The sequence below is a fragment of the Mustelus asterias genome, unplaced genomic scaffold, assembly GCF_964213995.1.
Source record: "Mustelus asterias unplaced genomic scaffold, sMusAst1.hap1.1 HAP1_SCAFFOLD_2300, whole genome shotgun sequence".
Lineage (NCBI taxonomy): Eukaryota > Metazoa > Chordata > Chondrichthyes > Carcharhiniformes > Triakidae > Mustelus > Mustelus asterias.
Window position 1 is genome coordinate 15307 of NW_027592245.1, and position 22366 is coordinate 37672.

General features: G+C 53.5%; 1 protein-coding gene across 1 annotated transcript; it reads left to right on the forward strand.

The window, feature by feature from the left end:
- The first annotated feature begins 3786 nt into the window (after nt 1–3786).
- LOC144489543 (transmembrane and coiled-coil domain protein 3-like) lies at nt 3787–22153 on the forward strand. Its single transcript, XM_078207412.1, has 4 exons — nt 3787–4476; nt 10327–11171; nt 18107–18242; nt 21851–22153. The coding sequence occupies exons 1-4, from the start codon at nt 3787–3789 to the stop codon at nt 22151–22153; spliced, it is 1974 nt and encodes a 657-aa protein (XP_078063538.1).
- The last annotated feature ends 213 nt before the right edge of the window (nt 22154–22366 follow it).

The window sequence follows — 22366 nt, forward strand, 5'->3', positions numbered from 1 at the left end:
CTGTATCTAACCCCGTGCTGTATCTGTCCTGGGAGTGTTTGATGGGGGACAGTGTAGAGGGAGCTTTACTCTGTATCTAACCCCGTGCTGTACCTGTCCTGGGAGTGTTTGAAGGGGACAGTGTAGAGGGAGCTTTACTCTGTATCTAACCCCGTGCTGTACCTGTCCTGGGAGTGTTTGAAGGGGACAGTGTAGAGGGAGCTTTACTCTGTATCTAACCCCGTGCTGTACCTGTCCTGGGAGTGTTTGATGGGGACAGTGTAGAGGGAGCTTTACTCTGTATCTAACCCCGTGCTGTACCTGTCCTGGGAGTGTTTGATGGGGGACAGTGTAGAGGGAGCTTTACTCTGTATCTAACCCCGTGCTGTACCTGTCCTGGGTGTGTTTGATGGGGACAGTGTAGAGGGAGCTTTACTCTGTATCTAACCCCGTGCTGTACCTATCCTGGGAGTGTTTGATGGGGACAGTGTAGAGGGAGCTTTACTCTGTATCTAACCCCGTGCTGTACCTGTCCTGGGAGTGTTTGATGGGGACAGTGTAGAGGGAGCTTCACTCTGTATCTAACCACATGCTGTACCTGTCCTGGGAGTGTTTGATGGGGACAGTGTAGAGGGAGCTTTACTCTGTATCTAACCCCGTGCTGTACCTGTCCTGGGAGTGTTTGAAGGGGACAGTGTAGAGGGAGCTTTACTCTGTATCTAACCCCGTGCTGTACCTATCCTGGGAGTGTTTGATGGGGACAGTGTAGAGGGAGCTTTACTCTGTATCTAATCCCGTGCTGTACCTATCCTGGGAGTGTTTGATGGAGACAGTGTAGAGGGAGCTTTACTCTGTATCTAACCCAGTGCTGTACCTGTCCTGGGAGTGTTTGATGGGGACAGTGTAGAGGGAGCTTTACTCTGTATCTAATCCCGTGCTGTACCTATCCTGGGTGTGTTTGATGGGGACAGTGTAGAGGGAGCTTTACTTTGTATCTAACCCTGTGCTGTATCTGTCCTGGGAGTGTTTGATGGGAACAGTGTAGAGGGAGCTTTACTCTGTATCTAACCCGGTGTTGTACCTGTTCTGGGAGTGTTTGATGGGGACAGTGTAGAGGGAGCTTTACTCTGTATCTAACCCCGTGCTGTACCTGGTCTGGGAGTGTTTGATGGGGACCGTGTAGAGGGAGCTTTACTTTGTATCTAACCCCGTGCTGTATCTGTCCTGGGAGTGTTTGATGGGAACAGTGTAGAGGGAGCTTTACTCTGTATCTAACCCGGTGCTGTACCTGTTCTGGAAGTGTTTGATGGGGACTGTGTAGAGGGAGCTTTACTCGTATCTAACCCTGTGCTATACCTGTCCTGGGAGTGTTTGATGGGGACAGTGTAGAGGGAGCTTTACTCTGTATCTCATCCTGTGCTGTACCTGTCCTGGGAGTGTTTGATGGGGACAGTGCCGAGAGAGATTTACTCTGTATCTAACCCCGTGCTGTCCTGGGAGTGTGTGTGTGAATGTTAGCGTGAGTGAGTGTGTGTGAGATTGTGGGGGTGTGAGAGAGTGTGAGAGTGTGGGGGTGTGAGAGAGTGTGAGTGTGTGTGTGTGAGAGAGTGTGTATATGTGTGTGAGTGTGTGTGTAAGAGAGTGTGAGAGTGTGTGTGTGTGTGTGGGGCACCCCGTGTGTCTGCTGCCCTGCTCCCTCTGGGTGGTCAAGCTGGGAGGGGCTCTCTGAGAACTTCCCCACGGGGAGGGCACTGTGGAGCAGGAGGTCGGCAGGCAGAATGGGGGCACGGATCATCCATGGATTCACTCAATGGGTGCAGAGTCTCAGGGCTGTTGGGGTGGGGGAGCAGTGGAAGGGTGGGGAGGGGGTGCAGTGGAAGGGTGGGGAGGGGGGCAGTGGAAGGGTGGGGAGGGGGGCAGTGGAAGGGTGGGGAGGGGGGCAGTGGAAGGGTGGGGAAGGGGGGCAGTGGAAGGGTGGGGAGGGGGGGCAGTGGAAGGGTGGGGAGGGGGGGCAGTGGAAGGGTGCGGAGGGGGGCAGTGGAAGGGTGGGGAGGGGGGGCAATGGAAGGGTGGGGGGCAGTGGAAGGGTGGGGAGGGGGGCAGTGGAAGGGTGGGGAGGGGGGCAGTGGAAGGGTGGGGTGCTGAATGGCCCACTCCGCCCCGGCAGGCCCCTTTAAGGAACTTTCCAAAGGAATTTGTCGGTGCTTTAAATGTTGCTGGTTCCGTCCGCTGTGATGTCACAGGGAGCCGCGCGCCCCTCTCCGCACTGGCGGTTTGGGGGTGACAGTTAATGCTGATCGCCAAGGGACACATCAGAGCTTCCCATCTTCAAACAGCCCTCACTGACTCCCAACAGAGCGTCGCCCAGACGAACACTGCATCCACCCTCCACACACACAGGCTGTCAGATCAGATCCTGCGGGCAACACCAAGTAAGAATTTGTTCTATTCTTTAATCCACTGATCATTGAGCTCAGTAACCTCTCTCCCAGCACCCTGTGTTACTGACTGTATCTCTACTGATGTTAATCCAGCTCCCTCACACTGTCACTCAGTAACCTCTCCCCCCCCCAGCACCCTGTGTTACTGACTGTATCTCTACTGATGTTAATCCAGCTCCCTCACACTGTCACTCAGTAACCTCTCTCCCCCAGCACCCTGTGTTACTGACTGTATCTCTACTGATGTTAAGCCAGCTCTCTCACACTGTCACTCAGTAACCCCTCTCACCCTAGCACCCTGTGTTACTGACTGTATCTCTACTGATGTTAATCCAGCTCCCTCACACTGTCACTCAGTAACCCCTCTCCCCCAGCACCCTGTGTTACTGACTGTATCTCTACTGATGTTAATACAGCTACCTCACACTGTCACTCAGTAACCTCTCTCCCCCAGCACCCTGTGTTACTGACTATCTCTACTGATGTTAATCCAGCTCCCTCACACTGTCACTCAGTAACCCCTCTCCCCCAGCACCCTGTGTTACTGACTGTATCTCTACTGATGTTAATACAGCTACCTCACACTGTCACTCAGTAACCTCTCTCCCCCAGCACCCTGTGTTACTGACTATCTCTACTGATGTTAATCCAGCTCTCTCACACTGTCACTCAGTAACCCCTCTCCCCAGCACCCTGTGTTACTGACTGTATCTGTACTGATGTTAATACAGCTCCCTCACACTGTCACTCAGTAACCCCTCTCCCCCAGCACCCTGTGTTACTGACCGTATCTGTACTGATGTTAATCCAGCTCCCTCACACTGTCACTCAGTAACCCCTCTCCCCCAGCACTCTGTGTTACTGACTGTATCTGTACTGATGTTAATCCAGCTCCCTCACACTGTCACTCAGTAACCCCTCTCCCCAGCACCCTGTGTTACTGACTGTATCTGTACTGATGTTAATACAGCTCCCTCACACTGTCACTCAGTAACCCCTCTCCCCCCAGCACCCTGTGTTACTGACTGTGTCTCTATTGATGTTAATACAGCTCCCTCACACTGTCACTCAGTAACCCCTCTCCCCCAGCACCCTGTGTTACTGACTGTATCTCTATTGATGTTAATCCAGCTTCCTCACACTGTCACTCAGTAACCCCTCTCCCCCCGTCCCCAATTCTCCAATGTCTCTCTAAGTTGGCTGGGAGGTTGGACTGTCAGCCTGTACTTACCCTGTTGTACCTCTTCCTCCTGCAGATCTTCGCCTCTGGACCCCGGGGTACTGTGCGGGGCAGGGTGAGGTGGGGGGGGGGGAGCTGGGGGCAGCTATGGAGGCTGACCCGGAGGGGCCCTTGCCCTCCTCCTCGATGCCGGGTGACGTCTCCAGGACCCACAGCAAAAGCTCCAAAAGCTTTCACAAGGTGAACCAGGTGCTGGCCAAGGGGGTGAAGCAGCTCTTCGCCAACCAGCGCGGGTCCCTGCTCGAGAGCAACGGCCTCCAGCTGGACGTGGCCAGGCAGCACCTCCAGCCCAAGAGCTCGCTCCTGCAGAGCTATGTGGTCCCCTCGGACGACGATCTCTCCCTGTCCGTGCCTGTTGTCAAGGGCAACGCTGCCTCCAACTCGAGCCTGCGCCCTCATTTCACCTCCACCAAGCCGGAGGCCCAGTGCGGTTGGCTGCAGGATCACAAAGGCCACAGATCCCTGTGCCCCCCCACTGTGCGTCCCCACTTCATCCCCAAGGGGGGCAGGAAGAGCCCCGAGGTGCCCAAGGAGATGCCCGTGCCGCAGGCCGCCCTGAGCCCCAGGCCCATGGACCCGCAGGCCTTCCAGCCCCTGGAGTTCCTGAACAACCAAGGCGTCAAAGGCCCCAGCTCGCCCCCGCCCCCACCCCAACTCCCGCCCAAGCTTAGCTCCGAGGACATGCACAACAGCTACCTGGGGAGCGACCAGGACTCTGACGACGTGAAGGGCAAATCCAAAATCCGCGTGGACGAATCGCGGAGATTCACCATTTCCAACACCTTCTCCCGGATGAGGGGCTTAATGAAAGACAAGGTAAGAATGGAACAGTGGGTTAGCGCTGCTGCCTCACAGCGCCAGGGACCCGGGTTCAATTCCAACCTCGGGTCACTGTCTGTGTGGAGTTTGCACGTTCTCCCCGTGTCGGCGTGGGTTTCCTCCGGGTGCTCCGGTTTCCTCCCACACTCCAAAGATGTGCGGGTTAGGTGGATTGGCCATGCTAAAGGATCAGAAGGACCTTGGGGTCCAGGTCCATAGGACTCTTAAATCGGCCTCGCAGGTAGAGGAGGTGGTTAAGAAGGTGTATGGTGTGCTGCCCTTCATCAATCGAGGGATTGAGTTTAGGAGTCCGGGGATAATGATGCAATATATAAGACCCTCATCAGACCCCACTTGGAGTACTGTGCTCAGTTCTGGTTGCCTCATTACAGGAGGGATGTGGAAATGATTGAAAGGGTGCAGAGAAGATTTACAAGGATGTTGCCTGGATTGGTTGGCATGCCTTATGAGGATAGGCTGAGGGAGCTCGGTCTTTTCTCCTTGGAGAGACGAAGGATGAGAGGTGACCTGATAGAGGTGCGCAAGATGTTGAGAGGTATAGATTGGGTGGATTCTCGGAGGCTTTTTCCCAGGGCTGAAATGGTTGCTACGAGAGGACACAGGTTTAAGGTGCTGGGGGGTAGGTACAGAGGAGATGTCAGGGGTAAGTTTTTCACTCAGAGGGTGGTGGGTGAGTGGAATCGGCTGCCGTCAGTGGTGGTGGAGGCAAACTCGATAGGGTCTTTTAAGAGACTTCTGGATGAGTACATGGGACTTAATAGGATTGAGGGTTATAGGTAAGTCTATATATAAGCCTAGGTAGGTAGGGACATGACCGGCGCAGCTTGTGGGCTGAAGAGCCTGTTTGTGCTGTATTTTTTTAATGTTCTATGTTCTAAATTGCCCCTTAGTGTTCAAAGATGTGCTGGTTAGGTGGATTGGCCATGCTAAATTGTCCCTGAGTGTCCAAAGATGTGCAGGTTGGGTGGATTGGCCGTGCTAAATTGTGCCTTAGTGTCCAAACATGTGTAGGCGAGGTGGATTGGCCATGCTAAGCTGCCCCTTAGTGTCAGGGGGATTAGCAGGGTAAATACGTGGTGTTACGGGGATCGGGACTGGGTGGGATTGTTGGTGCTGACTTGAGGGGCCGAATCGCCTCTTTCTGCACTGTAGGGATTCGATGATTCTCAGTACTGAGGACTAGAGGGACCTTGGGGTGCATGTCCATCGATTCCTGAAGGCAGCAGGACAGGTAGATAAGGTGGTTAAGAAGTTAAATGGGGATAATTGCCTTTATTTAACTGAATCAAATACCAGAGCAGTGTGGTTGTGATGGAGCTGTATGAAGCACTGGTTAGGTCACAGCTAGAGCACTGTGTACAGTTCTGGTCACCACACTACAGGAAGGATGTGATTGCACTGGAGAGGGTGCGGAGGAGATTCACCAGGATGCTGCCTGGGATGGAGCGTCTCAGCGATGGAGAGAGGCTGGTTAGACTGGGGTTGTTTTCCTCAGAGCAGGGAAGGCTGAGGGGGCATCTGATCGAGGTGTACAGAATAATGAGGGACACAGATAGGGTGGATAGGATAGATCTAAACAGTGAGAGATTGCAGAGCCCTGAGGTGCAGAGGGACCTGGGTGTCCTCGTGCGTGAATCACAAAAGGTTGTTCTGAAGGTACGGCAAGTGATTAGGAAAGCTCATGGAACATTATCGTTCATTGTGAGGGGAATTGAATATAACAGTAGGAAGGTTATGTTTCAGTTGTACAGAACATTGGTGAGGCCACATCTGGAGTATTGCGTACAGTATGGGTGAGACCACATCTGGAGTATTGTGTACAGTATGGATGAGACCACATCTGGAGTATTGTGTACAGTATGGGTGAGACCACATCTGGAGTATTGTGTACAGTATGGGTGAGACCACATCTGGAGTATTGTGTACAGTATGGGTGAGGCCACATCTGGAGTATTGTGTACAGTATGGGTGAGGCCACATCTGGAGTATTGTGTACAGTATGGGTGAGGCCACATCTGGAGTATTGTGTAAAGTATGGGTGAGGCCACATCTGGAGTATTGTGTACAGTATGGGTGAGGCCACATCTGGAGTATTGTGCAAAGTATGGGTGAGGCCACATCTGGAGTATTGTGTACAGTATGGGTGAGGCCACATCTGGAGTATTGTGTACAGTGTCAGTGAGACCACATCTGGAGTATTGTGTACAGTGTCGGTGAGACCACATCTGGAGTATTGTGTACAGTATTGGTGAGATCACATCTGGAGAAGTGAGTACAGTATCGGTGAGACCACATCTGGAGTATTGTGTACAGTATGGGTGAGGCCACATCTGGAGTATTGTGTACAGTATGGGTGAGACCACATCTGGAGTATTGTGTACAGTATGGGTGAGACCACATCTGGAGTATTGTGTAAAGTATGGGTGAGACCACATCTGGAGTATTGTGTAAAGTATGGGTGAGGCCACATCTGGAGTATTGTGTACAGTGTCAGTGAGACCACATCTGGAGTATTGTGTACAGTGTCGGTGAGACCACATCTGGAGTATTGTGTACAGTATCGGTGAGATCACATCTGGAGAAGTGAGTACAGTATCGGTGAGACCACATCTGGAGTATTGTGTACAGTATCAGTAAGACCACATCTGGAGTATTGTGTACAGGGTGTTGGTGAGACCACATCGGGAGTATCGTGTGCAGTATTGGTGAGACCACATCTGGAGTATTGTGTACAGTATCAGTGAGACCACATCTGGAGTATTGTGTGCAGTATGGGTGAGATGACATCTGGAGTATTGTGTACAGTATGGGTGAGACCACATCTGGAGTATTGGGTACAGTGTCGGTGAGACCACATCTGGAGTATTGTGTACAGTATCGGTGAGACCACATCTGGAGTATTGTGTACAGTGTCGGTGAGACCTCATCTGGAATATTGTGTACAGTATCGGTGAGACCACATCTGGAGTATTGGGTACAGTATGGGTGAGACCGCATCTGGAGTATTGTGTGCAGTATCGGTGAGGTCACATCTGGAGTATTGTGTACAGTATGGGTGAGGCCACATCTGGAGTATTGTGTACAGTATCGGTGAGGCCACATCTGGAGTATTGTGTACAGTATGGGTGAGACCACATCTGGAGTATTGTGTACAGTATGGGTGAGACCACAGCTGGAGCATTGTGTACAGTATCGGTGAGACCACATCGGGAGTATTGTGTACAGTATCAGTGAGGCCACATCTGGAGTATTGTGTACAGTGTGGGTGAGACCACATCTGGAGTATTGTGTACAGTATGGGTGAGACCACATCTGGCGTATTGTGTGCAGTATGGGTGAGACCACATCTGGAGTATTGTGTACAGTATCGGTGAGACCACATTGGGAGTATTGTGTACAGTATCAGTGAGGCCACATCTGGAGTATTGTGTGCAGTATGGGTGAGACCACCTCTGGATTATTGTGTACAGTGTCGGTGAGACCACATCTGGAGTATTGTGTACAGTATCAGTGAGACCACATCTGGAGTATTGTGTACAGTATCGGTGAGACCACATCTGGAGTATTGGGTACAGTATGGGTGAGACCACAGCTGGAGTATTGTGTGCAGTATCGGTGAGGCCACATCTGGAGTATTGTGTACAGTATCGGTGAGGCCGCATCTGGAGTATTGTGTACAGTATGGGTGAGACCACATCTGGAGTATTGTGTACAGTATGGGTGAGACCAAAGCTGGAGTATTGTGTACAGTGTGGGTGAGACCACATCTGGAGTATTGTGTACAGTATGGGTGAGACCACATCTGGCGTATTGTGTACAGTATCGGTGAGACCACATCGGGAGTATTGTGTACAGTATCAGTGAGGCCACATCTGGAGTATTGTGTGCAGTATGGGTGAGACCACATCTGGAGTATTGTGTACAGTATCGGTGAGACCACATCTGGAGTATTGTGTACAGTATGGGTGAGACCACATCTGGATTATTGTGTACAGTGTCGGTGAGACCACATCTGGAGTATTGTGTACAGTATCAGTGAGACCACATCTGGAGTATTGTGTACAGTATCGGTGAGGCCACAGCTGGAGTATTGTGTACAGTACGGGGTCTCCTTATTTAAGGAAGGATGTGAATGCGTTGGGAGTGGTTCAGAGAAGGTTTCCCAGACCCATCCCTGGAATGGGCGGGTTGTCTGATGAGGAAAGGTCGGACAGGTCAGGCTTGTATCCGCTGCAGTTTAGAAGAGTAAGAGGCGACTCGATCCAAACCTTTCAGATCCTGAGGGGGTTTCTTGACAGGGTGGGTGTGGAGAGGATGTTTCCTCTTGTGGGAGAATCTAGAAGTCGGCGTGGGGGCTGGGGGTGGGGGGGGGTGGGGGGTGGGGTGGGGAGTGGGGGGGGGGCGGTGACTGTTTAAAAATAAGGGGGTCGCCCAGTGCAGACGGAGATGAGGAGAAATGATTTCTCTCAGAGGGGGCTGAGTCTCTGGAACTCTCTTCCTCAGAAGGCGGGGGAAGCAGAGTCTTGGAATCTATTTAAGGCAGAGGTGGAAAGATTCTGGATTAATGAGGGGGTGAAAGGTTATCAGCAATGTGGGGTCAAAGTTACAGTCAGATCAGACATGGACATATCGAATGGGGGAGCAGGGTTAATGGAGCAGGATCGAGGGGGAGAATGAGGGAGGGGAATCGAGGGGGAGATTGAGGGACGGGGATCGAGGGGGAGAATGAGGGAGGGGAATCGAGGGGGAGATTGAGGGTCGGGGATCGAGGGGGAAAATGAGGGAGGGGATCGAGGGGGAGAATCAGAGAGGGGGATCGAGGGGCAGAACGAGGGAAGGGATCGAGGGGAGAATGAGGGAGGGGATTGAGGGGGAGAATGAGGGAGGGAATCGAGGGGGAGAATGAGGGAGGGGATCGAGGGGGAGAATGAGGGAGGGGATCGAGGGGAGAATGAGGGAGGGGATCGAGGGGAGAATGAGGGAGGGGATCGAAGGGGAGAATGAGGGAGGGGGATCGAGGGGAGAATGAGGGAGGGGATCGAGGGGAAGATTGAGGGAAGGGGATCTAGGGGGAGAATGAGGGAGGGGATCGAGGGGGAGAATGAGGGAGGGGGATTGAGGAGAGAATGAGGGAGAGGATCGAGAGGGAGAACAAGGGAGTTGGAGTGGCATCGAGGGGGAGAATGAGGGAGGGGATCGAAGGAGAGAATGAGGGAGGGGGATCGAGGAGGAGAATGGGGGGATTGAGGGGGAGAATGGGATGGAAGGGAATTGAGGGGCTGAATGGGGGGACTGAGGAGCTGAATAGGGGGATCGCGGGGCTGAATAGGGGATTGAGGGGCTGAATAGGGGATTGAGGGGCTGAATAGGGGGATTGAGGAGCTGAATAGGGGGATCGCGGGGCTGAATAGGGGATTGAGGGGGTGAATAGGGGATTGAGGGGCTTATTAGGGGGATTGAGGAGCTGAATAGGGGGATCGCGGGGCTGAATAGGGGATTGAGGGGCTGAATAGGGGATTGAGGGGCTGAATGGGGGGATTGAGGAGCTGAATGGGGGGATCGCGGGGCTGAATAGGGGATTGAGGGGCTGAATAGGGGATTGAGGGGCTGAATAGGGGGATTGAGGAGCTGAATAGGGGGATCGCGGGGCTGAATAGGGGATTGAGGGGCTGAATAGGGGATTGAGGGGCTGAATGGGGGGATTGAGGAGCTGAATAGGGGGATCGCGGGGCTGAATAGGGGATTGAGGGGCTGAATGGGATGGAAGGGGATCAACGGGCTGAATGGCCTGCTCCGTTCTCTGTCTGGGCTCTCTCTCTCTCGCAGGCTGACCAGTTGGAGGTGGCCAGTCTGGGCCCAATGTCCTGCATCCCGGAGGAGACCCCCAGCCCCCCGTCCCCCAGCCAGGAGGACATTGCGATGCTGGAGGGGCTGCGGGCCGAGATTGCCCTGTTCCAGCAGAAGGTGCTGAAGATCACGGAGGAGATCCGGGTCAAACAGACCCACCGCAGCGCCAACGTCTCCGAGTACCTGCGCCTCATCTCGCACACCGACCGGGCTCAGGCCTTCAGGCTGAAGGAGGCCTTCGAGAAGAAGAACCAGTACCTCTCCTCCATCATCTCCCAGCTGCAGCGGCGGCTGGAACACTACGTCAAGAGGCAGCAACAGCTGGAGCAGGAGGTGACCCTCCTCCAGGACAAGGCCTCTAGCCTCCAGGCCATGCACAGCCTGCAGCAGGTCGGGAGCGACTACACCAACGATGACAACCACTCCGACTCGCCTCACCTCAGTGAGGCCAGCATCACTCGCGCCAACCTGCTGGTGCCCTCCGAGTCCGAGACGCAAGGAATCTCCCATCACAAGACCCAGAAAAGCGCCTTCAACAACCCCTACTCTGACACCGACCCCCTCACCATCCCCGACGACGAGTACTCCTTCATCACCAGCTACTCGGAGAACTTCCAGGAACTCCTGGGCCTCAACTTCGAGGGAAAGACCTCGCGGGACAACTCGCTGGAGCGCCACAACCTGGGCTACCTGTCCATGCTGGAGGAGCTGACCGAGATCAAGGAGACACAGCTGAACTTGGAGCTGGACTTTAAAAACATTGCGGAACAGTATAACCAGCATTACGCCGCCTTCGAGGAGTCCCTACATGAGGAAAAATACAGGTACCTGGCACTGCTCCACACAGCCGTGAGGGAGAGTGAGTGAGTGAGTGAGTGAGGAGTGTGAGGAGTGAGGAGAGAGTGAGGAGTGAGTGAGTGAGGAGTGAGTGAGGAGTGTGAGTGAGGAGTGAATGAGGAGTGTGAGGAGTGTGAGGAGTAAGTGAGTGAGAAGTGAGTGAGGAGTGGGTGAGTGAGTGGTGAGTGAGTGAGTGAGTGAGTGAGGAGTGAGTGAGGAGTGAGTGAGGAGTGAGTGAGGAGTGAGTGAGGAGTGAGTGAGGAGTGAGTGAGTGAGGAGTGAGTGAGTGAGTGAGTGAGGAGTGAGTGAGTGAGGAGTGAGTGAGTGAGGAGTGAGTGAGGAGTGAGTGAGGAGTGAGTGAGTGAGGAGTGAGTGAGTGAGGAGTGAGTGAGGAGTGAGTGAGTGAGGAGTGAGTGAGGAGTGAGTGAGTGAGGAGTGAGTGAGTAAGGAGTGAGTGAGTGAGGAGTGAGTGAGTGAGGAGTGAGTGAGTGAAGAGTGAGTGAGTGAAGAGTGAGTGCGTGAGTGAGTGAGGAGAGTGAGTGAGTGAGTTAAGAGTGAGTGGGAGTGAGGAGTGAGTGAGGAGCGAGTGAGTGAGTAAAGATTAAGTGTGAGTGATTGAGTGAGTGTGAGTGAGGAGTGAGTGAATGAGTGAGAGTGGAATGAGTGAGAGTGGAATGAGTGAGTGGAATGAGTGAGTGGAATGAGTGAGTGGAATGAGTGAGTGGAATGAGTGAGTGAGGAGTGAGTGAAGAGTGAGTGAGTGAGGAGTGAGTGAAGAGTGAGTGAGTGAGGAGTGAGCGTGTGTGTGAAAGTGAGTGTGAGTGAGGAGTGAGTGTAAGTAGTGAGTGAGGAGTGAGTGGGCAGTGAGGGAATGAGGAGTGAGAGAGTGAGGAGTGAGAGAGTGAGGAGTGAGAGAGTGAGGAGTGAGAGAGCGTGTGAGTGAGAGTGAGTCAGTGAGTGTGAGTGAGGAGTGAGTGAGTGAGGTGAGTGAGTGAGGGAGGAGTGAGGGAGGAGTGAGGGAGGAGTGAGGGAGGAGTGAGGGAGGAGTGAGGGAGGAGTGAGGGAGGAGTGAGGGAGTGAGTGAGGGAGTGAGTGAACGGATGAGTGAGCGAGGAGTGAGTGAGGACTGAGGGAGTGAGGAGTGAGGAGTGAGGGAGTGAGGAGTGAGTGAGGGAGTGAGGGAGTGAGGGAGTGAGGAGTGAGTGAGGGAGTGAGGGAGTGAGGAGTGAGGGAGTGAGGAGTGAGCGAGTGAGGAGTGGGTGAGTTATTCCTTAGCTCTCTGAATCCTCCGCGACTCCCGTCCTGTTGTCCAGTTCAAGCTGGATGGTGTGGCGAGTGTGGGCTCTGGACTCAGTGCACTGTCACATGGCAGCGACTTACTCAGGGAAGAAGCCACATGACTAGGATACGGATGCCCCTCTCCACCCCTCACACACTCTTCCCTCGCCCTCACCCTCGTCCTCACCATGACCTGGAATAAGATCCGCTGCCTCTTCAAACCGTGCAGCTCCCTCCCCGCCCTCCCCTCGGCCCTGCTGCCCTCCGACAGGCTAGAGCCCTCGAAAAGCCACCCTCCGTAACCTCCACCCACTGGTTCCTGATCCCATCTCTCTGCAACTCCCGTGACAAACTGCGTCCTCTATCTCCTCAAAAAGAAGGCCTCAAAACCTGCCTCGGACAAACACGTCAACTGAGACTGAGAAACTCTGAGAGCGGGGCTGGGGGGTGGGTTCCAATGCTGCCCCTCCCCACCCCTGCCAACTCCCACCTCCACCAGGGGTAGTGCGGGGGGGGGGGGGGGGGGGGGGGAGGGAGAAAGATTCCTGACCCCCAGAGAAGAGATTGCCTCCTCATCTCAGTTCAAAATGGCCACCCTTTGATCCTGAGACTGTGACACTCTCTTCCCGCCCCTCTCCCCCCCCCTACACCCCCTACCATAGCCCCCGAACTCTCTACCTTGGAGATCAAAAGGGTACGCGTGTCCGAGGCGTGGTCTCGTACCCTGCCCCTCCCCCGCAAAGCCCTACACAACATCCTCAGTCTTGAACTCTGACCCCTTGGCGATAAAGGCCAAGATCCACCTCCACCTCGTCCCACTGGACTACGAATCCGCCGTCTCACGTCCCACCCAATCCCTCTGAAACACAGAAACTAGAAGCAGGAGGAGGCCATTCGGCCCTTCGAACCTGCTCCGCCATTCATTACGATCATGGCTGATCACCCAACTCAATATCCTGATCCCGCTTCCCCCCCATATCCTTGATTCCTTCAGCCCCAAGAGCGATACCTATGATGTATGAAGAGAGATTGACTCGGTTAGGATTGTTTTCGCTGGAGTTCAGACGAATGAGGGGGGAATCTCATAGAGACTCATAAAATTCTAACAGGACTAGACAGGGTAGATGCAGGGAGGATGTTCCCGATGGTGGGGAATGTCCAGAACCAGGGGTCACAGTCTGAGGATTCGGGGTAGACCATTTAGGACGGAGATGAGGAGACATTTCTTCACCCAGAGAGTGGTGAGCCTGTGGAATTCATTCCCACAGGAAGTAGTTGGCGCCAAAACATTGAATGTAGTCAAGAGGCGGCTGAATATAGCACTTGGGACGAACGGGATCAGAGGTTATGGGGAGAAGCAGGATTAGGTTATTGAGTTGGACGATCAGCCATGATGGGTGATGAATGGTGGAGCAGGCTCGAAGGGCCGAATGGCCTCCTCCTGTTCCCATCTTCTACGTTTCTAATTTCTTCTTGAAATCAGACAACATTTTGGCCTCAACTACTTTCTGTGGGAGTGAATTCCACACATTCACCATCCTCCGGGTGAAGAACTTTCTCCTCACCTCAGTCCTAAAAGGTTTACCCCTTATCCTCAAACTGTGACCCCTAGTTCTGGACTCCCCCCACCATCGGGAACATTCTTCTGAATCGACACTATCTAATCATAGAACATAGAACAGTACAGTAACAGGCCCTTCGGCCCACAATGTTCTGCCGAGCATAATGTCAAATTAAACTATCCCTCCTGCCTGCCCTTGCTCCATGTCCCTCTGTTCCTTGCATATTCCTGTGCTTATCTAAAAGCCCCTTAAACACCCCTATCGTATCTGCCTCCGCCAGCCCTGGCAGCGTGTTCCAGACACCTACCACTCTCTGTGTAAAAAACCTGCCCCTCACATCTCCTCTGAACTTTCCCTCTCTCACCTGAAGCGCGTGCCCCCGAGTATTAGACATTTCAACTCTGGGAAAAAGATTCTGACTGTCTGTGCCTCTCACAAGTTATAGACCTCTATCAGGTCTCCCCTCAGCCTCCGCCGCTCCACGGAAAACAACGTTAGTTTATCCAACCTCTCCTTATAGCTCATCCCCTCTAATCCAGGCAGCATCCTGGTAAACCTCTTCTGCACTCTCTCCAAAGCCTCCACATCCTCCCTGTAATGCGGCGACCAGAATTGAACGCAATACTCTTAAGTGCGGCCAAACCAAAGTTTTATAAAGCTGCAACGTGACATCCTGACTCTTGCACTCATTGTCCTGACCAATAAAGGCAAGCGTGCCCTATTCTTTCCTTACTACCCGATCGGCTTGTGCGGCCACTTTCGGGCAGCTATGGACTTGAACCCCAAGATCCTGTTAGAATCCCTGAAACATGCGGACGTTTTCCCCGGTTGAAAGAGAAAGATCCTGGGTAGAACTTTACGAGATTTTTCCTAAGTGTCCAGCTAGTCTGAAACTGGGAGAGTTCCAGATCCATTTTGCCGGCAATTGTTCACGCCCGATCTTATGCACTCTGTCTCTGAAAAGATGGGTGAGTGAGTTTCTAGCCAGAGAGGCTGTGGGTTGGACTTAAAGCGCCAGAGAGCCTGCAGAGGGAGGTATTGTGCATGTGCAGGCCTCTGATGCTAAGCATGCGCATTAGCAGCAGTCTGACAGACTGAGAGAGCTGTCAGGCCCCTGCTGCTGCAGGCAGCCTCAAGCAGCTGCCAAAGAACAAAGAACACAGCACAGGAACAGGCCCTTCGGCCCTCTAAGCCTGCACCGACCATGCTGCCCGACTTAACTAAAACCCCCTTCTCTATCGGGGACCATATCCCTCTATTCCCATCCTATTCATGTCTTTGTCAAGACGCCCCTTAAAAGTCACTATTGTATCTGCTTCCACTACCTCCCCCGGCAGTGAGTTCCAGGCACCCACCACCCTCTGTGTAAAAAATCTGCCTCGTACATCTCCTTTAAACCTTGCCCCTCGCACCTTAAACCTGTGCCCCCTAGTAATTGACTCTTCCACCCTGGGAAAAAGCTTCCGACTATCCACTCTGTCCATGCCTCTCATAAGCTTGTAGACTTCTATCAGGTCTCCCCTCAACCTCCGTCGCTCCAGTGAGAACAAACCAAGTTTCTCCAACCTCTCCTCATAGCTAATGCCCTCCATACCAGGCAACATCCTGGTAAATCTTTTCTGTCCCCTCTCCAAAGCCTCCACATCCTTCTGGTAGTGAGGCGACCAGAATTGTACACAATATTCTAAATGAGGCCTAACTAAGGTTCTATAAAGCTGCAACATGACTTGCCAATTTTTAAACTCAATGCCCCGGCCGATGAAGGCAAGCATGCCGTAAGCCTTCTTGACTACCTTCTCCACCTGCATTGCCACTTTCAGTGACCTGTGTACCTGTACACCCAGATCCCATTGCCTATCAATACTTAGAATCTTAGAAACCCTACAGCACAGAAAGAGGCCATTCGGCCCATCGAGTCTGCACCGACCACAATCCCACCCAGGCCCTACCCCCATATCCCTACACTCTTAAGGGTTCTGCCGTTTACTGTATATTTCCAATCTGTATTAGACCTTCCAAAATGCATGACCTCACATTTGTCCAGATTAAACTCCATCTGCCATCTCTCCGCCCAAGCCTCCAACCGATCTATATCCTGCTGTATCCTCTGATGGTCCTCATCACTATCTGCAAATCCACTAAGCTTTGTGTCGTCTGCAAACCTACTAATCAAACTAGGCCGCCCCCCCATCCCCCCTGCAAGCACGGGGTCCCGTGACCCGAGATGCAGCCCCCATCACCCCTCCCCGCACCCCACTGCCCAGACTGGTCGCGGCCGGCCCTCCGTCCCCACCAATCGTGGCTCCACTCCCACCCCCATCGATCACAGTCCCCCCCTCTCCCCCACCGATCGCAGCCCCCCCTCTCTCCCCCATCGATCGCAGCCCTCCCCCTCACCCACCGATCACAGCCCCCCTCTCCCCCACCGATCACAGCCCCCCCTCTCCCCCACTGATCGTGGGCCCCCTTCTCCCCCATCAATCGAGGCCCCCACTTCCTCCCCCACCGATCGCAAAGCCCCTCTCTCACCACCGATCGTGGCCCACCCTTTCTCCCGACATCAGTCGCACCCCCCCCCACCACCGATCACAACCTCCCACCTCACCCATCGATAGCAGCCCCCCCCTCTCCCCCACCGATCATGGGCCCCCTCCTTCACTGAGCGCATGTAAAGTGGCAGCAAGTCCCCCTCCCCTCATTGGCCTGCCCCCATTGGCCCCACCCCCAGGCCCGCCCCCATTGGCTGAACGCATTGAAATGAACATGTGCATAAATTTAAATAAATTAACCGGCCTCTGGCCCGTTCCCGGTGAGAGGCTGACCGGGGCGGAAACCCGGGTATTGGAAAATCGCGACAGGTGCAGAAAACGGCGCCATTCGCCCTCGCTGCATTAGAAACATAGAAAACTACAGCACAAAACAGGCCCTTCGGCCCCACAAGTTGTGCCGAACATATCCCTACCTTCTCGGCCTATCTATAACCCTCCATCCTATTACGCTCCATGTACTCATCTAGGAGTCTCTTAAAAGACCCTATTGAGTTTACCTCCACCACCACTGACGGCAGCCGATTCCACTCGCCCACCACCCTCTGTGTGAAAAACTTCCCCCTAACATTTCCCCTGTACCTACCCCCCAGCACCTTAAACCTGTGTCCTCTCATAGCAGACATTTCCACCCTGGGAAAAAGCCTCTGAGAGTCCACCCGATCGATGCCTCTCAACATCTTATACACCTCTATTAGGTCTCCTCTCATCCTATGTCTCTCCAAGGAGAAAAGACCGAGCTCCCTCAGCCTATCCTCATAAGGCATGCCACTCAATCCAGGCAACATCCTTGTAAATCTCCTCTGCACCCTTTCAATCTTTTCCACATCCTTCCTGTAATGAGGCGACCAGAACTGAGCACACCTGATTTTATGAGAATTTCCCACCGCAAGACGGGCGTAAAGCGCCTGTAAAATTCCACAACCCCACTTATCCATTCTCTCTGAATGACAGTTCCCGAGTCCGTACTCCGGGGGGGAGGAAATGTGGCATGGGGGGGCGGGGGGGTGGGGGGGGGGGGGGGGGGGGTGAGTTGGGGGAGGGGGTGTGCAGGCTGAGTTGGGGGAGGGGGTGTGGGGTGAGGCAGGGGGAGGGGGTGTGGGGTGAGGCGGGGAGGGGGTGTGGGGTGAGGCGGGGAGGAGGGGTTGTGGGGTGAGACGGGGGGGAGGGGGTGTGGGGTGAGGCGGGGGCAGGGGGTGTGGGGTGAGGCGGGGGGGAGGGGGTGTGGGGTGAGGCGGGGGCAGGGGGTGTGGGGTGAGGTGGGGGGAGTGGGGTGAGGCGGGGGAGGGGGTATCTTTGGGGTTATTGAGGTAAAGGGAGTGAGGGAGCGCACGCGGGCGAGAGTGTTGAGGAATTATCGAGGGGCTGCACGGAGGGCTGTGGGCGCATCATGGGGGAACAAAATGGCCGTCCGGGCGCCAAGCAGAGCTCCAAATGTCGCTCAGTGAGGGGAGCACGAGGCCCAGATTCTCCCTCAGCTGCCCGCCTGGCATCCCTTGCCCGAGGTGCTTTGACTCTCTCCTGCCTTCCCGTCAGGTCAAACCAGCTGCAGGCCCAACTGAACGACCTGATCGATCTCCACCAGAACGAGGTGCTGAACCTGAAGAGCGAGCTGGCCAGCCTGGAGGAGAAGATTGCCTATCAGTCGTATGAGAGCAGCAGGGACATCTGGGTCAGTACGCGCGGGGGCGCTCGGACATTCGGGGGCAGGGGGAAGGGAGAAGGCGAGTTTTATCCTCCACACCCCACCTGGGGGATCAGACAAGGCCTCAGTTTAATGTCCCCTTCAAAAAACAGTGTCCCTGACAAGGCGGCACTCTCTCAGTGCAGCGCTGGACATTAGCTGGAGGGAATGTTAAACTCACTACCTTCAGACTGAAGAAAGAGGGAGGGGGGGAGAGACAGAGAGAGAGAGAGAGAGACAGAGAAGGAGAGAGAGAAGGAGAGAGAGAGGGAGACAGAGAGGGAGACAGAGAGGGAGAGAATGAGAGACAGAGAGGGGGAGGGACAGAGAGGGAGAGAGAGAGAGGGAGAGAGAGAGACAGAGAGGGGGAGAGACAGAGAGGGAGAGAGGGAAAGGCAGAAAGAAACAGAGGGAGAGAGAGATGGAAAGAGAGAGACAGAGAGAAAGAGAAAGAGAGAGACAGAGACAGACAGACAGAGAGGGAGAGAGAGAGAGAGAAACAGAGAGAGGGAGAGACAGAGGAAGGACAAGGCAGCAGACGCCATAGGGAACACCCACACCTGCAAGTTCCCCCCTCCTCACACGCATACATACCTACACACACACACACGTACATACACACACACACACTCACACACACGGGCATACACACACAGACCATCCCGACTTGGAAATATATCGGCCGTTCCTTCACTGTGGCTGGGTCAAAATCCTGGAACTCCCTCCCTAACAGCACTGTGGGTGTACCTACACCACATGGGACTGCAGCGGGTTCAAGATGGCGGCTCACCCACCACCTTCTCAAGGGGGCAATTAGGGACCGGGGATAAATACTGGGGCCGGCCAGTGACACCCACATCCCCGGGAATGGGGAAAAACCTTTATTTTAAAAACGGTACGTAAATTGTGTCACTGAGGCCACTTCATTCAAAACTCTTAAGCTGGAGGCAAATGCGGGGGGGGCGGGTGGGGGGGGCTTAATTTCCCATCAGCATTGGAGAAATGATTTAGGTCGAATTAATCTCAGAGCCACCCTCCCTCGCCCACTGCCTGGCAGGCAGTGACTAGTGAGATACCACAGGGGTCAGTGCTGGGACCCCGGCTATTCACAATATAGATTAACAATTTGGATGAGGGAATTAAATACAATATCTACAAGTTTGCTGATGACACAAAGCTGGGTTGGAGGGTGAGCTGTGAGGAGGATGCAGAGATGCTTCAGTGTGATATGGACAGGCTGAGTGTGTGGGCAAGTGCATGGTAAATGCAGTTTAATGTGGATAAATGTGAGGTTATCCACTTTGGTAGCAATAATAGGAAGACAGATTATTATCTGAATGGTTATAGATGGAGAGGGGGGGATGTGCAATGACCTGGGCATCCTCGTACACCAATCATTGAAGGTGCAGCAGGCAGTAAAAAAGGCAAATGGTATGTTGGTCTACATAGCGAGGGGATTCGAGTACAGGAGCAGGGATGTCTTGATGTAATTGTATAGGGCCTTGCTGAGGCTGCACCTGGAATATTATTGTGTGCAGTTTTGGTCTCAATCCGAGGAAAGATATTCTTGCTCTAGAGGGTGTCACAGTGGTTAGCACTGCTGATTCATAGTGCTGGGGACCTGGGTTCGATTCCCGGCTTGGGTCACTGTCTGTGCGGAGTCTGCACGTTCTCCCCGTGTCTGCATGGGTTTCCTCCGGATGCTCCGGTTTCCTCCCACATTCTGAAAGACGTGCTGGTTAAGTACATTGACCCGAACAGGCGCCGGGATGTGGCGACGAGGGGAATTTCGCAGTAACTTCATTGCAGTGTTAATGCAAGCTTTACTTGTGACTAATAAATAGACTTTTACTTTGCAGAGAAGGTTTACCAGACTGATCCCTGGGATGGCGTTACGTATGAGGATAGATTGAGTCGGTTAGGATTGTATTCGCTGGAGTTCAGAAGATCGAGGTGGTGGGGGGCAGTGGTAGAAGGGGCGGGGGGAGGTGGTGGTGGAGGTGGTGGTGGAGGGGGGTGGGAGGGTTCTCATTAAAACCTGTCAAATTCTAACAGGACTGGACAGCGTAGATGCAGGAAGGATGGTGGGGGGAGTCCAGAATCAGGACTCTCAGTCTGATAGAGCGTTTAGGACAGAGATGAGAAGACATTTCTTCACCCAGAGAGTGGTCAGCCTACGGAATTCGCTACCACAGAAAGCAGTTGAGACCAAAACATTGAATGTTTTCAAGAAGCAGTTAGATATTGGTGGCACAGTGGTTAGCACTGCTGCCTCACAGCGCAAAGGATCCGGGTTCAATTCCAGCCTCGGGTCACTGTCTATGTGGAGTTTGCACGTTCTCCCCGTGTCTGTGTGGGTTTCCTCTGGGTGCTCCACTTTCCTCCTACAGTCCAAAGATGCGCAGGTTAGGTGGATTTGCTATGCTAAATTGCCCCTTAGTGTCCAAAGATGTGTAGGTTAGATAGATTGGCCATGCTAAATTGCCTCTTAGTCTCCAAAGATGTGCAGGTTAGGTGGATTGGCCATGCTAAATTGTCCCCTAGTGTCCAAAGATATTAGGTTAGATGGATTGGCCATGTTAAATTGCCCTTTAGTGTACAAAGATGTGCAGGTTCGATGAATTGGCTATGCTAAATTGTCCCCTAGTGTCCAAAGATGTGCAGTTTAGGAAGTTTGGCTATGCTAAATTGTCCCCAAGTGTCCAAAGATGTATAGGTTAGGTGGATTGGCCATGCTAAATTGCACCTTAGTGTCCAAAGGTGTGCAGGTTGGGTGGATTGGCTATGCTAAATTGTCCCTTAGTGTCTAAAGATGTGCAGGTTAGGTGGATTGGCCATGCTAAATTGCACCTTAGTGTCCAAAGATGTGCAGGTTAGGTGGATTGGCCATGCTAAATTGTCCCTTCGTGTCCAAAGATGTGCAGGTTAGGTGGATTGGCCATGCTAAATTGCCCTTTCGTGTCCAAAGATGTGCAGGTTAGGTGGATTGGCTATGCTAAATTGCCCCTTAGTATCCAAAGATGTGCAGGTTAGGGGTATTGGCTATGCTAAGTTGCCCCTTAGTGTCCAAAGATGTGCAGGTTAGGGGGATTTGCCATGCTAAATTGCCCCTTAGTGTCCAAAGATGTGCAGGTTGGGTGGATTGGCCATGCTAAGTTGCCCCTTAGTGTCCAAAGATGTGCAGGTTAGGGGGATTTGCCATGCTAAATTGCCTCTTAGGGCAGGATTTTCCCCAAGTCAGAAAATCTCATCCGAGGTCTGCGTCCCGTCTGCTACAATTCCCGTGGCGAGCGGGATGGGAAACTCCACCCTTAATGTCAGGGGATTAGTCGGCTAAATATACATGGGGTTACGGGGATGGACTCAGGGTAGGATTGTTGTCAGTGCAAGCTCGATGGGCCGAATGGCCTCCTTCTGCACGTGGGGATTCTCTGATGCAACACTCGGGGTGAAGGGGATCAAAGGATATTGGGGAGGGGGGTTGGGTGATCAGCCATGATGATAATGAATGGTAGAACAGGCTTGAGGGGCCGAATGGCCTCCGCCTGCTCCTGTGTGTTACGCCACGCCAACGCCCGCTGTGTTTGTCCCGGCAGGAGGTGTTGGAGAACTTCCAGAGCAAGCTGATACAGCTGGAACAGCAGCAGCAGCAAGGGGAACTCTTGGACCATGTCAACACCAGGGAGCTCCTGGGGAAGTCCATGAACCTTCTGCTGATCATCTTCGCCATGCTGCTCATGCTGATATCCACCATCTCCGCCCTGGTGCTGCCGTTCATCAAGACCCGCATGCGGACCGTCAGCACGGCTGCCACCATCTTGCTCCTGGTCCTCATCTGGCACAACTGGGAGTCGCTCATCAGCCATCCTGTCCGCCGGCTCATCTTCCGTTGGCGCTAAGGTGTCCGCCTCACACTAACTTTAGCGTCAACTACTTTCTATGGTTGTGAGTTCCACACATTCGCCACCCTCTGGGTGAAGAAATTTCTCCTCACCTCAGTCCTAAAAGGTTTACCCCTCATCCTCAAACTATGACTCCTAGTTCTGGATTCTCCCACCATCAGGACCATTCTTTCTGAATCTACCCTGTCTAATCATAGAACATAGAAGAGT

Bases quoted from the DNA above. Each gene is read 5' to 3' on its own strand.
- LOC144489543 (XM_078207412.1), top strand. From the start codon at position 3,787: ATGCCGGGTGACGTCTCCAGGACCCACAGCAAAAGCTCCAAAAGCTTT. The intron at 11,172-18,106 runs GTACCTGGCACT...CCTTCCCGTCAG, and splicing joins CTACATGAGGAAAAATACAG to GTCAAACCAGCTGCAGGCCC. The intron at 18,243-21,850 runs GTCAGTACGCGC...TTGTCCCGGCAG, and splicing joins AGAGCAGCAGGGACATCTGG to GAGGTGTTGGAGAACTTCCA.